We start from the raw sequence: 16163 nt of genomic DNA on the forward strand, positions 1-16163 counted from the left end.
TAAGAACATTTTCAAATGGGTACTTCTCTTTTAATAATATAGATTTCATTAAGGTAACTGAAAAAGACAAACAATAAAATAGAAAGTTTAAATTCATTTAAGCATATTTCATTAATGTAACTGAAAAGACAAGTAATAAATTAGGCAGTTTTATTCATTTTAGGATATTTCATAAATGCAACCGAAAAAAACAAGGAAAAAAATTGGGAGTTTAATTAATGAAGTAAGAATATTTTCAAATGGGTACTTTTATTTTAATAAGATAGACGAGAATCCTAGAAAGTCTATCGAAAACCTTCAGACCATTTATTAATTTATTGCCGTAATTAAGCAAATGATTAAAATATAAAGGCCGTGGCAAATGTAGAAATATTTTATTCCAAAAATTGGTATAAACACGTGTAACAAGTAGTCTTCTTTTGGAAGAACAAATAATTAAGAAAATAAAAAACACAGAAAAAAATAACAGCTCAGAGAACTACATAGGCGTAGGTAGAGAGAGCGGCTTCACGATGAACACGGATGATAAAAAGGAGAAGGCAGGAGCACCCATGTTAGCAGCAGAAGCACCAAAGTCAAACGCTGACATGGAAACGCAGCCTCCAAACGGGGGCGGTGGAAAACGCAACCGCAAAATCTGTATCTGCGTCAGTCTCCTCATCCTCATCCTCCTCCTCATCTTTATAGTTCTCCTCGTCTTAGGCCTTACTCTTTTCAAACCCAAAAACCCAACCGCTACCGTCGACTCCGTCGCCGTGGAACGGCTTCGAACTTCCGTCGACGTCCTCGACTTCAAGGCCAACCTAAACCTAACGCTCCAAGCCCATCTCGCCTTGAAGAACCCAAACCGGGTCGGATTCAGCTTCGGCTCCACGTCTGCGTTGCTTAACTACAATGGCCAGTTGGTAGGCGAAGCGCCGCTCCCGGCGAACAAAGTCGGGCCGCAGAAAACGCTGCGTATGAACATAACGCTGACGTTAATGGCGGATAGACTACTATCCGAGTCGCAAGTTTTCAGTGACGTTATGTCTGGTTCCATCCCGGTCAACGCTTTTGTCAAGGTCGCCGGGAAAGTAAGCGTTTTCAACATGTTCAAGATTAAAGTGAAGTCGTCTGCTTCCTGCGATGTGACCATCTCTGTTTCGAGTCGCAACGTTACGAGTCAACATTGTAAGTATTCAACCAAGCTGTAGTTTCCTTTAATCTATAGATCTATACTTTTCTTGTTCTTGAAATCTTTTATCTCTTGTGTATTTGCTATAAGAACAAATAAAAACAAAAGCATTTGCCTTTTTCTCGTTTTCATATAATCCATGTTCAGATAATCAGATAGTCATTAACAATCAATGTGTCAACGTAACATATGTCTATGTTGTTAACTTTTTTCATGTGAGAAAAAGTCAAAGAACAGCAAATCAGATTATAATTAAAGTCATAATAATACATAATAAATTTGTCATGACCAAGCTTAAACGTTACCCCAAACGGTGCCTTTGCTGCATGTTTTCTTGTATCAGCACCGTTCTTCTAATCCTTATCTTTATCATTGCCTTGACCTTGGCATTGCCGGTTTACAAAGCAAGAAACTCGAGAATTCGGATCCAATGTGCAGCTTTACAAGGCATGGCCTCGAGTATAGGTTCAGCTCAGTTTCACACTTAAGTCGGCCAGGTTCTTGTGAAGAATCGCAAGTCGCATACCGGGGAGAAGCAAGTGGGTGATGTCCATCTACCTTCGGGTGCTTTCCGGAGAAAAGGAATCTTCAAGAAGCTATTTCAGATTGTGAGATCTCCCTCGACTTTTCTTCCATGAAAGTTCAGAACAAAGAGTGTGAAATGAGCACCAAGCTGTGAATTAACCTAAACTCTATTCTCCATTGTTGGCCCTTAGCTTACTATTTATCCTTCTTTCAACTCCACTTTGAAATCTATCTTATTAAAGTATAAATATTTTAAACTTTTGTTTGGCAACATATATAGCAGTTAAAGCTGTTTGGAAACATAGATAGCAGTAAATTAGAAAAAAAAGAGTAAAAGTTTATACTATTAAAAAAATTGAAAATCCATTACATTATATTAAAAAGTAATAGATTTATGTTACTTGATATACATATTCAAATCAAAATAATAATTTAAAACTGATTTATATCAAAAATTCATTCAAAAATATACATATATTAAAATTTTGATTTTTACTAACATATTTTCCAATAACCATTATAAAAATATTTTTAATATATATAAGAAAATACAATACAAAGCTCAATTTCAAACACCAACTTAAATTATGGTTTTTATATTTCATATTGAAATTTTAAAATATAATATATGTGATTATTTATATGAATGTACGTATAAAATATTATTAATTATAAGAAAACTTATTTGATGGTACATATAAAATACGATTAATTATATGATAACACATATTTTTGTAACCTATGATGACACATATAGGATATATAATAGTGATTAGGGGTGGACGTTCGAGTTCGTTTTCGGGTCTGTTTGGGATTTCGTGTTCGGTTCAGATCTTTGAGGATTCGGTTCGGATTTGGATAACCAATTTAAATTGGTTTGGTTTGACTATTTGGATAGGGAATTAATAATTATTTAAGTAATTTTGGAGTTTTGAGTATATTTTAACTATTTTAGATATTTACGTTTGATTATTTGTATATATTTTCAAGTATTTAAACGAACTTAAAATATCATATATATTGTGGATGTTTATATATATTAAATCTAAAAATAATTAATATATATAAGTATATAAATCTATTTTGGATACCCAAAATACTTCGGTTCAGATCGGATTATGTTTCACTTCTTCAAATACCAAAATTTTGAATAATTAGGATATTTAATCAATTTCGATTCGGATTGAGTACTACTTATTCGGATTGAGATCGGTTTTATTCTTCGAGTTTGATTTTTTTTATCCACCCTAAACGGTGACATAAAAAACAAACAGCATACATACGTGCGAGTCTAGTTCTTTTTAAAACTGATTTTTCATTACATCTCACTCGAAAACTCGTAACAAAGAAGTAAAGAACAAACCCAAAACCTATAATATGGAGTTGTAGACCCTCTCCTATCAATTTTTAACCAGAAAACTCAGAGGAACCCATCTCCTCACTTCACACTCTTTAATCATAGAAAGAGAAAGGAACCACATTGACCAAAGAAGTCTGTCGATTACAAAGCCAAAAGTCAAGCAATTACGCAATAATGAAAAGGGACAACAACCTCTCTTAAACAAGCTCAATATACGCCATAGGAGCATTATCACCTCTCCTTGGAAGAGTTCTAATGATCCTCGTATACCCTCCATTCCTCTCCCCGTACCTATCAGGAACCTCAGCGAACAATGCGTGAACGATCTGCTTCTCGTAGATGTACCCCAGAGCTTGCCTTCGCTTGTGCAGAGACCCATCTTTAGCGAGAGTAATCATCTTATCCACAAACTTCCTCATCGCACTTGCTCTAGCTCGGGTCGTCTTGATTCTCCCGTGCTTCAAGAGCTGCGTCGTGAGTCCACGGAGAAGGGCTTTCCGCTGGTCAGGTGGTCTGTTCAGCTTCGGGACTCTCCTCCCGTGTCTCATGGCGTATACGCGACCACCACCGTCGATGATTTTGAATCCACTCTCGAAGCTTTTCCAATCTGCGTTTAGAAAAAAAACGTTTTGGAGATTCAAACGATTGAAGCGGTTTTATCTCTGTTGAGAGGGGGAGGTTACCTGGGAGTCCGGTTGAGATGAGAGGATTGACCGGAGAGAGGCCCGAGAAAGATGGGAGAAGGAGCGGTGAAGGAGTTGAGACGGGGAGGCGAAGAGTGACTGCACGGCGAGAATTCGAGGAAGGCAAACGGCACGTGGGGAGAGCTGATCTGAGAGAAGACATGCTCCAAACTCTAGTGACGGAGTCTGTAGGTGTGGCCATTGCCATTGGAATCGCCATTACAGGCAGTGTGATTCTCTACAGAGAATGGAGGAGTTGAAACTAGAAAGGATAAGATACAGGAGGAGGACTGTGTTTTATCAAAGACATTCTCATGGGCCTCAATGGGCCCGAAACCGATAATATTTGCATTTGAGATTATAACTTGTTTGGGCTGTGTAATGTAATGTTTACAATATTTTTTATTTTGTATAAACTTTATAATTTTAATTTTTAATTTGATTGAGCTATAATATTTACATATGATATTTTAAAAATTATTATCTTATTATTTTATCTAATTATGCTTTATTTTTACCAGTTCAATTTTTAAATTTATCAAATATTAATTTATAGATAAAGATATTTTTTTGGGCATAATAGATAAAAATATAATTTCTATATTTTAAAGAGAAAAAAAACTAGTAGTACTCTCCGAATTTAGATTTTAGAATTAAAATTTTAGGGTTAAAAGTATAAAAAGAAAACATTTTAAAAATATTTATCTACATTAAATATATTTTATTAAGATTAACTTAATTTATTTCATGTTCAATGATATTATATTATTTCTGGCAGCAGTGTGTTGATAGTTAATTTCCCAATTATAAGTTTCAATGTTTTTGTTTGGAATGGGAGCATTGTATTTTCCAAAATGATGGAAAAATTGGTGAATATCAAGTTATGCAATTGTTTAAAAACTAAAAGAGTAGTTTAAGTAATCATAAGTAATGTAAAAATGAGATCAAGTCTTTTGAAGAACATAAGCTGCGATGTGGACCATAGGAAAGAAATAGCCTGAAATTGGTAAAAATTAAATTAGTTAACTTAAATTATAGTATATACCAAACTATGGTTATTTATATAAAAAAGATACATATTGGCATAGTTGGGTAGAGACTCTGTGTAAGTCCTTATTTGATTGTGTCATCGTTTGGTTGATATGTTGGGAATTGTAAATATCTGAATAGAATAATTTATCAAAAGACCTTTGAAAAATTGTGGAAGTGAAAATTTTTAATTTTAATTAAAAATACATTTATTATGTTTAGGTCTGCTGCAAGCCGGTCATGGGCACAAGCAGTAGAAGCAGTGGCTTCCGGCTGTCGATTAATATGTAATATGTCAACCATAAATTTTTCAAAATGTGTTTTTACTCTAGTGGTAGAATAGCCCTCGTATATGTTCTTGAACCAGGGTTCGAAAACCGGACACGATGCGGTTTATATATTTTAAATTTATTATTTTTTATCTTTGTTAGAGATTATTTTTATAATTTTTTATTAAATAACTTTCATCATTTTTGTTTTATTTCAAGGTTTAAAGTTATACAATAGATTTATATTTTTAAATTTGTTACTTTTTATTTTTATTATTATGTGTATTCTTTTGTTTGAGATTATTTTTATAAATTTTTATTAAATGATTTTTATCTTTTTCTAGGTTTAGGGAGTTATACAATAGCTATACAATTCTCAAAACAGAAAATGAGTAGCATTACTAACATTCCAAATGCAAAAATTACTCTGACGTGTTTTTCTCATCCAAGTCGTTAATTTTCATTGACTGCATTTTACATTATTTTTTTATTTTTTCGTAATTCTTATTTAAAATTTTGAGTAATATTGATGGATTTATTAAAGTAAAATCTTATTATTAGTGTTTAGGCTATAACTAATTTTCTACATTGTTTTTAATTGGTTATTGAACTATATTAGATATGGTTAAGTAATGTTTTTTCCTAGTCATTATATATTTTAGGACTAATATTTGTTACCAACATAATTTTCTTTCCACTTTTTAATGGCAAATAATTTTATGAAAGTATTTGTTTCTCATCCTATATAGTCTGCCGCACAAATATGGACCTACAATAAAATATATTTATTAAATTTCATTTTCGGTTGCATATTTTTCTATTGTATATTTAAATACAGTAGAAAATCTATAAATTAATAATCAATAAATTAATAAATACTATAATATTTTTTGTTCTCAAATTGAATCGATTTAAAATAGACATAAACTGATAAAATAATAAATAACAAAAGTTTTGAATTTTTTTTTGTAAATATATAGTTCATTAAAATCATGAATTAATTATTTATATACATAATATTTATATAAGTATAATAAAACATTGTATTCTTTGTTTTATATTCACAATGTAATTCATCTTTACATTTCTTAACACTTCAATATATTTTGATAATAGTTAATAAAATTTAATCTAAACTACATTTAAATTCTATAAAGGAGAAATTTTACTTATACCACTTTTAAAACATATTTTATATACATCAAAGAAATTTAATTAATGCATATATGGTAAAATCAATGTTTTTTAATTTATACAAAACACATCTTGTAAAACAGAAAATCTAAAATGAAATTTATACAAAATTAGTAACTCTATAAATTAATAAAATACCATAATCTCAACATCATTAATTTGTAGAATTTTTACTGTATAAGCCTATCTCTATCTTCATTTATACATTTCTATTTTTGAGGTTTATTCCTTACATGATGTGTGTTTTGCTTTTTATATGTTTTCAATCGTTTTTTATATGGTTAATAATACTCAACTTTTTGTTATTGTTGTATTTTTTTCTATTTATGTGTTTTCTTTTCTTTGGTCTTTACTTATGTTTTGTTAGATACGTGTTTAGCTTATGTTGTGTCAGTTTATCCCTTTAGTTTTGTAACTTCATAGTTTCTTGTTGTGACATAATTTTGATATGTTTTTTTCTTTAAAAAAAGTTTATATCTTCCTAATGCAGTACGTTCCACATCTTCTTTAAAGTTCAAGTAATAGAAAAATAATAAGAAAAAAATATCAGTGTGACTGAGTTGGATCTTGCAAGAAACAATTATAAAAGAAAAATACATGAATATCAGTGAACATTCCAATTAAAGCTGAGCCGATGAAGTTTTTAAATTGCAACAATCTATAGTCACAGTTAAAAATAAATCATACAAAAAGAACTCATTCATATGAACACTTCTTTCACCAACAACAAAGATTGGCATATTTATACAAATATTTTAGTCTATGCCAGTTTGAAAAAAAAAGAATGTCCTGTTTTCCGTTCACATAAGTTACACGCCAATTATCTTAAATTCATCCCTCCATACCCACAATTACCATCATATAGGCACAGAATACCGTATACCTAAACTGTAAAACTCAGCCACAGATTAGACGTGAGTTAAGAAAAAGCTAAAACAACATATCACTGACGGTCAACATATGTCACCGCGCGTAGCCACTTCCTAGATGTATACACATAACTTGGCACTAAGCCTGCGGTGTGCATGCATCAACAATGCTACACTGAGGGGCGGACATGTTTTAGAAAATATAAAACATAAGCAATTAATATCCAGTGAGAACCAGTACCTTAGAAATGAGGATTTAGCACAGCTGGTATCCGAGACATTGATGTTTTCACCAAGGTTGATTCCTTCATGAATGGTCTCATGCACATCTTCAAGGAAGAGTATAAGTTCATGACATCAATTGTAAAAATACCCGTTTGTATCATTTCTTCAGGGTAAGTGCTTTCACTGGGGTTTATTGAGCTTCCTATAAGTATTACCGACACAACTTAAAACAACAACAATTTTTTTTGTTTCAGAGGTCAGACAATGAAGCACAATCAACACTCACCAGAAAATATCAAGGTATGCCTCAGGCAAAATAGGAGGGCCGTTATCAATTGGCTTTCTTGAGCAGTTAAAAATGCGCCTAAGCATGTCTTGTCATAGATGTGTTTTCAGTACCTAAAATCGTACAATGAACAGAAAAGATTAAACAAAACATTATAAGCAATCATTAGTTCTAAGAAAGCTTAAAAGAAGAGACTTTCATAGTAAATACCTCTTCAGGGAATTGAACGGTGCCAATTTCAGATGTTCCTTCAAAAACATGAAACCAAGAGAAAATAAGTTATTGAGGACATCAAACCTGTACAGCCAATTGCATTGGTGTAGTGTCAAATTCAATCTAGAATACCTGAACAGTTTCTCGCCATCAACCTCCACGACCTGACCACGTCTCGTAGATCCATCACCTAAGCAATATTAACAATCTGCTGGTACTTTGGACCCTGCAGGTACACTATAAACATTTATATAGCAAAGATATAATTCAATATATCAATGAAAAATCTTCTCGTTATCAATGTGTATACCTTCACTTTTTCAACGATGATCAAGGGTTCCACAACACTGAGACCTTTATGTACTATACATTTAAAAGATCTTCAAATCAGTCTCTTACAAAGATGATATGTATACAAAAATTTCCTAGACAAAACAAAATCGAGTTGTTGAAAGAGAGATTACTTCGTCAAGGAACAGTAACAAAAGAAAATAGACAAAAGGATTGCAAAAATCTAACCTTGTAAGTGTTCTAAGCCTCAGCGTCATCAATGTTGTCACTATGACCATAAAGAGCTCAGCAGTATTCTGATTTCGAATATATGAACATTCCAAAACAGCAGCACATGCTTGGCGGAGAGCTACAGCCTCTTTCTATAAGAGTTGGTCAGGTTTATATTTCCTCCCCTTTGTAAACCGTACTCGTTTTTCTCTGCCAGAGAGATCAAATCATTGAAAGTATTGATGATATTAGAGAGTAGAAACGACGAAACAAATTGTTTATATTTAGCTCAACCTTGACTCTAGAGTCCGCCGAAGATCAATCATGATTGTATAACACACAGATTCCTTTCTTTCTTGGAGATTCACAAAAGAAGGAGAAAAAAGTTCTGTTTTTGTAAATTTACCCTTGATAGAGATGAATTATGGATCAAGAATGAAAAGACAATTCTGTTTTCTGTATTTGTCAGTGCCATCAATTATTCATATCAACAAAACCTAAAGAGCTCCGTATGTAATGTCGATTAGGTGAAGCGAATAGCTATTGATGAATCTGAAAATTTGAAGCGGTTGGTTCTCGTAACATCAAACCCACTGATTAATAAAACAAAATATAAGATAAGGAGGACAAACTTTTCATTAATCAAGAGCATGACCACCGTCTGCGGAGAACAACCGGACTTCAAATCTGACAGCAAGAGAGGAGATGAGAGGTCAACGTTGTTGCAGGTTAATTGAATGGAAGAGATTTGATCACAGCATCCTCATTATTTATAGTGTAGATATCTCTGAAGTTTTTTTTAGGTAGAAAAAGAGGAAATTAAATGTAACGTAGAGGAAGGGATTGGTATAGAAATTAATAGAAAAACTTAATTACAATCGTTTCGTGTCGCGGCCAGTCGTTATGTTCGTGGTCTCTAACAAACGGTGGGATTCAGGGTTTAGACCCATTTTTTACTCTGCGATTTAAAAAATAAACAACAAAAGCCCAAACTATATCAATTCGTAATGACGTGGACCAAACCTGCAATCTGATTGGCTAGAATTTCTCATCCTACGTGGACAGGCTAAAAACACTTAGTATTCGGCTTTTAGTATTGTTTGATACGATGATGACGAAAAAAAAACCTATATATGAAATCGATTCCATATATCCGATTTATAAACGAGAAACATGGAGAATGACTTTGTGTCTCTTTTTCCACCCATGTGATCTTTGCCCTACTTAACATTAAAGATAGCTTGTGGCAATAATGATGATGATATGTTATTACAAGTTCCAACATTTACAAACATGAGCATGTGTATTACGTGCGTAAATAAGGTGATGAATGATGATCAAACAGATACAAACGAAACCAAACATCATGACGAACATTTGAAACCCCCACAAGCAACAACCCAAACGATGAGAATAAAGGAGAGAATAGCACCTCCCACCATCAGCTTCATCTGCAGGCTCTGTATCCACATCTTCCTTCTTAGCTGCCTCCCTTGTCTCTGGAAGCTATCTGCTTGGAACTGTAGGTTCTCGCTTTTGTCAACCAGAAGCTCTATCTTCTCTCCTCTATCCAGAACCTGTAAACATCAATAATTTTACCACAAAAATAATCAGAAAAGGAACAAACCAATTTATTGCGGGAGACGCTACGATAAATCTCAGCATTGTTTACACTAACTGGTCCTATTTCAACTTTGCCTAACCTCATCAAACACCAACAAAATTGTAGCTATACAACGTATTGAACCTCACACCGAAAGCAAATACAAACATAATCCATAGTGCAAAAGCTGACAGATGATAATATCATGACTTGAATTATCACTAGCATAATTGAGTTCATGCTATAATAAACCCATTTAGTATATCTTTTAGGCTTCCCTAGTAACTTCTTACCCAAATGATATGACTCATTGCTAATATTGATGGACTAAAAAGACATGCATTCAAAAGAGAACACCAAACAATACCATTTGTCCTAGTATCAAAACCAGGCTGGTCTAAAGACATAATAGCAGTCCAAGGCTTACTAAATGCATGCAACTTCTTATTATCTAACAGCCTTAGATACTCCAGCCCTATATGTCACAGATTTACGACGTTAACAGGCGTCTGGAGCACACAACACAATATAACTTATCAGACATAGAATAATGAAAGGATGGTTGCAATAGGAACACTTGATAACTCTATCAGCAGAACTACCATGAAAAAATGATCTAGTTATTCGGGATCAAATATCTCTTGCCGACGTTATGAGTTTTTAAGCATCCTTCTCTACTGTGTTTTCTACAAAACCTTGAGTTATAGAGTAGCGCGCTCATCTAGTTGGCATTTTCCTGTAACACCCAAAAGCATACCTTCTCTATGTTGTCCATCATAATGCCCTTGACATCAGTTATTTGGGCCTTCAACTTTGAAAGTTTGCTCATCTCTTCAGGATGGCTCATGCAATACTGCATCTGCTCCTTGAGTATTGGCCTGTTAGACAGGTAAAAAATAAAAGACTAAGCATACAATTGCAATGCAAAAACAAGGACTGATATCAGATAGCTATGGCTACAGAGTACAGACAGACCCAAATTCTCTGTCAAGATTGTACGCAATGCTAAACCGATCACCAAACAAATCATCGTCTTCGTCATCATCGGCAAGAGGGTGTGGCTCATCAATCTTTATACTCGCCCCATACCGTTTCTTGAAATCTTCCTTAACACGCTCAAGAAACACATAAGGAACACTTCTTCCGGTGGACTCATCAGCAACCACAAGAAACACTAACATATACACACAATCAAAAGGCATCATCATCATCAAATAAAGAAAGAAAGCTTCAACGAACAAACAAGAATCGAAAACAAAAACTCACCAAAACCATTGTCAACGAGGAAATTGAAGGTATGGCCATCGCAAGAGTAAGTATACTTGCTGGAATTAGTGGGAAGCTTCTGAAGACATTGAACAGCAATGGTGCTAAAGTTTCCAGAATAAGGAGTATGCTCGGCTAGTACGACTGTTCCTTTGGCAACAAAGCTGTATATCAATCCCTTCTGACTCATTCTCTGAAGCCCTTTAGAGAAGAAGTCAACCGATCTACACCACAGATCTGGAATACAACACCAAATAGATACGCAAACATTAATCATAATCTCAGAATCGGCTCTCGCTGATCATATAGATAATCGAAAAGGATACCAACGATCGGATGCTTTGATTATATAAAAGAAACGACGAAATTCAACGATCGGCGCTAATTTAGTTACAGGAGGAAGTAATCGATGAAAGGAGAAGACGAAATTAAGCGAGAATCAAACCACGCTTAGCCGTTGTAGCAGCAGAGATGAAAATTGATTGAGAAAGACAGTGAGAGAGAGAGAGAGAGAGAGAGAGAGAGAGACTACCTTGAGACTTGGCTTGATGATGAAGGAGGGTTAGGCTCAAAGTCTCTGGAATCAATACAAAGAGATGAGCTCTATCATCTTTTTTGGCCGGAGACGAAATGACCGTTTGGTTTTTATTGTTTCTCGGTTAATCGATTTCGGTTCTTGGTTTGCTGGATCAAAGCGTATCTATTTTATTCTGCCTCTTTTCGGTTTAGATAAATTCCAGGCTGATTAAACCGTAACTATGTTCGGTTTGCTTTCACGTTATACCATTTCTATTTTTCAGTTTAGATCAAATCAAACCGTAATTTTTTTTTTTTGTCATCAATCTTGTAAAATTTAAATTTTTAATAACTAATAAACAAATTAATCGAACCAAAGTAGAATGAAAATTTTGTGTAGATTATTGATAAAAATGATCTTTTTATTCCTTGGTTTAATAACCTTGGTAAACTGTAAAGTGAAGAAAGATAATTCATTTCTTTTTGGATGCCTTGTGGGTAAAGTCATCAATACCATATTGCGTATGAACTGATAAAAACGTACACGCAAACAAAGTTGAAACTCAAATAATTTTTTGCAATCAAACGATATATATGTAAAAGCAGCAAAGTTTGGAAAACAGTGACACGATCAGGCAAAACACACACCAAAAACACAGTGACTAAAACTTATGTCTTCAAAAAGTGATCCCACATTGCTTTCAGACAATCTTTTAGCATGTCTAAACACACATTTTCCGCCTGATATTGTAAACAAAGCTGTTGTCACTTAACTAACCATCACTATACAATTCAAGATTTTGATCAGGCATTATACGTCGAGAATTAAGTGCCTCAAAGCATTAAGCTAAGTCTGAAGAAGAAACACGACGCAAATTATAATACCATGCTTGAAAATGTGGAAGGAGAGAAGAGTAAAAATACTTGCCTTGTAGAATTTGAGTCGATTTTTTGCTGCTGGTGAACCATAAATACGTGGAGAGGAAGCAAAGGAAGTTTGGTGAAGATGAGCCTAATATAAAAGGGTTGGAGAGTCTTTCATAGTTTCCTCATGATAATTCTGCAATCTTGTTGTTTCGGCTTGTTTCTCTGTAGACATTCAAGACAGGATTGGATTTGACATTGTGTAGGTTGGTTTCATTGATAAAGTGTATGTGTTCTTATCACAATGTTATCAAATGAAGCTGGAGACAAGTTTATAAATCTTACAAAAAAAAACAAAAAAACACTACCTTCACGTAATACAGCTCCTTGGTCTCTTCAACGGCAAATCCTATCTTAGGTACAACACTGGACCCAATGTTTTCAACATAAGAATTTGGGACATTTGTAACAAATGATTTTTTTTCAGTTTTCCCAGTGCCCTTTTAGTTTAAGTACCATTTCTTAAAGTTTCGGATAGAATAGCTGATCTGCACCATATAATACAGTGTTTGAATGTTATCCTGAAAGTTATGTGTTCTATATAGAAATACACCATAAAAGAGACTTTGTTAACTAGAAGTGCTCAAACCAAGATAATAGACCAGTCCAGAATCACTAGCTCCTTAGCTGCTTCTGCCTAATAAACTTCATTTTGACTACTTAGAGCATGTTTATAGGGGTTGCTTACTTTTAGTATCATAACCAAAAAATTAATTGAAAATTTGTTGGCCCCACAGAAGACACAAAAGACGTTGGTTGTGTATGCAAAAGAAGGGACGTTTTCGTTCCGTTGCTTAGACTGTTTTGCGGGCTCCACGACACGTGACGGTCCGCGATTGGTCATTTTTTTTATTTTATTTAATCGGCCAAAAAATAAAAATAAAAGATAAAAAAAATTTAAAAAACCTAGGCTGAGAAACAAACTGATAAACATGCTCTTAGTTTTCTGTTGCTAGCCGACACAACTATAGTTCCAAACTGCCAACACAGCTACAGTCCACTGCCAAATCACCTATACTCAACCCCCCCCCCCCCAAAGGCTTATTACTAAATAATATGACCATACAATACAGTGTGTATGTGTGTGGTAAGAAATTTTGAGGAAAAGTCACTGAATACAATTTTTCCATGTAGTATTTGGGTTTAGGATTATACAGTTTGAGTTTAAAGTCTAAGATTTGGGTTATGGTTTAAATTAGGTTTGGATTTATGATTTAGGGTCTATGGTTGAAGATTTAAGATTTAGGGTTTAGCCGGCGGTGTTAGCATCGCTAAAATTAACGTCATTATTTTTTCAACTATTTTTAAAAAATTAATATTTTTATTTAATAATCTACGTGGTACTTTAATTGGTCCAAAAAAAGAGGTAAATTTAAAGATTCACTATACAAGGTAAACCTAAGTTTTGTTCTCTGGTTTCATATATTTTGACATGTCGACCAGCCATGTTTGGCAGCGCCTTTGTCTTGAGTAAACAATGTCACCTGTCTTCTGATATTTAATAAAGCTCTTTTGTCTATCTCAAGATGTGTCGAAACACTAGCCATGTTTCTTCCTGAAATGTGACTGCAAGTTTTCATTTGAGCTTATATGATAACAATACATGCATGGTTAATCTTTTTTGGAACGTATATATTGATCTCTAATGTATCTCATTTGTAAGCTAAAGTATTTGAAATAGATTCCAAAACCATTTTATGTGCAACCTGCGGTCTTTGAAGCCTAGTTCACATACTTACATGTGATCATATAATCAAGTATCCACATAATTCATGTACAGGTGTACTTCTTGTGTTCTAAGAATATGACAATTGTCTCAACCATTTCGATCAGAGGAATTCTTGGCATTTTGTCTCCCCAGGTCGTTTGGATGATTCTTAATACCTTTCAGAAGAATCTCTATTATTTTACAAAGGTCCATGTAATTTCTGAAGCAATTAAAATTGTGGTTTTATTAACAAAATGAATAAAGATATACGTGGGCAGAGAAGAAAACAGTTAAGTTTTCATTTATTTTCAGTTTTGTATAAAGTTTATAAGTATTTTAATCAAGTGTTTTTTTCCCAACCACACTTAATGCATTAAACGAAAATCACTACACGAAAGTTAATCAGTTACAAAGTTCAACCCATCAAACCCTATATCTTATAGCAAAAAAAAACATAAAACCACAATTTCAACAGATCAAAACCAATGCAGCATGAACATTATGGGAATATGCAACTTAGATATGTTGTTCACTGTATGTATATGTTGGCGTGCTTGGGTCTGATCATGAATTCATGATGCATAGGTTCTTTCATTAGTTGTAAAAAGTGATCTTATTTTTTCTGCATCCACTTAGATAAATACTATCTTGTTGATTCGGAATATGCTCTACGTCGTGGATATCTAGCACCATATAGATAATCTTGGTACCATAAGCACTACCCATCAAGTACAAAGAAAAGTTTAATCGTATCACTCTTCGATTTGATGTGTTATTGAAAGAACTTTTGGAGTGTTGAAAGAAAAATAGAGGATAATGAAAGATCGAGTAAGATATAACATTCAAACGACAAGAAAACTTGTGGCAACAACAATGAAACTGCATAACTTTGTACGGAAATCAAGTATACCAGATCCTGATTTTGAAACAAATTGGGAGCAAGGTGGCAGCCATCAAACAACATTAGATGAGGAGATTGGAGACCATGAAGATGTTCAATGGTCAATTCTCGACAATATATGGAAGGCTTTTGAGATGAGATTGCAATGAATTTTTGGAATTTTCGTAGAAAAAAACTATTATTAGTTAGATAGTGGTTTTTCTTTTATTTTATATTTTAGATGGTTTTTATTTTATTTTGGATAAATTTTATAAATTGTTATTTTTAATAACATAAAAGTTTCTTACAGTTTCAACACATTTTATCCAATCCTGGTTTTTTTAAAGTACATCCAATAATTTATAGCTACAGTTATCGTAACTACAACTAAAATTTCGGAAAAATAGAACTAATGTTCTATAAAATCCGCTAAATTTATTGCTAAAATATCGGCTGTAGAATTACAACTAATACACTTACAATACCAATTCAGCTAATTTTTACAGTAACAACCCAACCAACCACTCCCAAAAATAGAAACAATGTTCTATAAAATATGTTAAGTGCTTCTTTAGACAACAATAAACCGTAGAAATATGTAGACATTTTTTTTTAAAAAACAAATCTGTAGACAGCATCAATTATTTAGTAAAATTTAAAATTATATGGTTTTTAATTGAGTGAATGTAGACAATTTTATAAAAACCTAAAGTTTTATAAGACATATGCTAGATTATTAAATGACAAACTTAATTATTTTGTACTTTTATAAGTTTTTAATTATAATTACATTTATAAATACTAATTTCAGAAATATATATGCTGCCAAAATAATCATATATTGTTCTTTAGATTGAATGTGATTTGAAAACTATCTTCACTCTGAGATTTAATATGATTAATAGTTTATTGTAATTCATACTAATTTATTAAACTAT

At 33.1% G+C, this 16163-nt stretch overlaps 3 protein-coding genes across 4 annotated transcripts; 1 reads left to right on the forward strand and 2 right to left on the reverse strand.

The window, feature by feature from the left end:
* The first annotated feature begins 205 nt into the window (after positions 1-205).
* Positions 206-2029, forward strand: LOC125588806. Its single transcript, XM_048760635.1, has one exon. The coding sequence runs from the start codon at positions 513-515 to the stop codon at positions 1191-1193; it is 681 nt and encodes a 226-aa protein (XP_048616592.1). The 5' UTR covers positions 206-512; the 3' UTR covers positions 1194-2029.
* A 1129-nt stretch (positions 2030-3158) lies between these two features.
* On the reverse strand, positions 3159-4196 carry LOC106353684 (50S ribosomal protein L17, chloroplastic-like). The gene is made up of 2 exons (XM_013793471.3): positions 3743-4196; positions 3159-3666 (listed from the first exon to the last, which is right to left on the reverse strand). The coding sequence occupies exons 1-2, from the start codon at positions 3960-3962 to the stop codon at positions 3257-3259; spliced, it is 630 nt and encodes a 209-aa protein (XP_013648925.2). The 5' UTR covers positions 3963-4196; the 3' UTR covers positions 3159-3256.
* Positions 4197-9552: 5356 nt separating this feature from the next.
* On the reverse strand, positions 9553-11921 carry LOC106353685 (vesicle-associated membrane protein 727-like). 2 transcript variants are annotated; one of them, XM_013793472.3, is made up of 5 exons: positions 11730-11921; positions 11198-11434; positions 10907-11105; positions 10689-10809; positions 9553-9905 (listed from the first exon to the last, which is right to left on the reverse strand). In XM_013793472.3, exons 2-5 carry the CDS (start codon positions 11385-11387, stop codon positions 9693-9695), a joined length of 723 nt encoding a protein of 240 aa, XP_013648926.1. In that variant the 5' UTR covers positions 11388-11434; positions 11730-11921; the 3' UTR covers positions 9553-9692. The 2 variants fall into 2 exon arrangements, with proteins under 2 accessions (XP_013648926.1, XP_022570812.1); XM_022715091.2 differs by having other exon boundaries at positions 11524-11770.
* Between the last annotated feature and the right edge of the window lie 4242 nt (positions 11922-16163).

This window comes from Brassica napus, chromosome C6 (assembly GCF_020379485.1).
Source record: "Brassica napus cultivar Da-Ae chromosome C6, Da-Ae, whole genome shotgun sequence".
NCBI lineage: Eukaryota > Viridiplantae > Streptophyta > Magnoliopsida > Brassicales > Brassicaceae > Brassica > Brassica napus.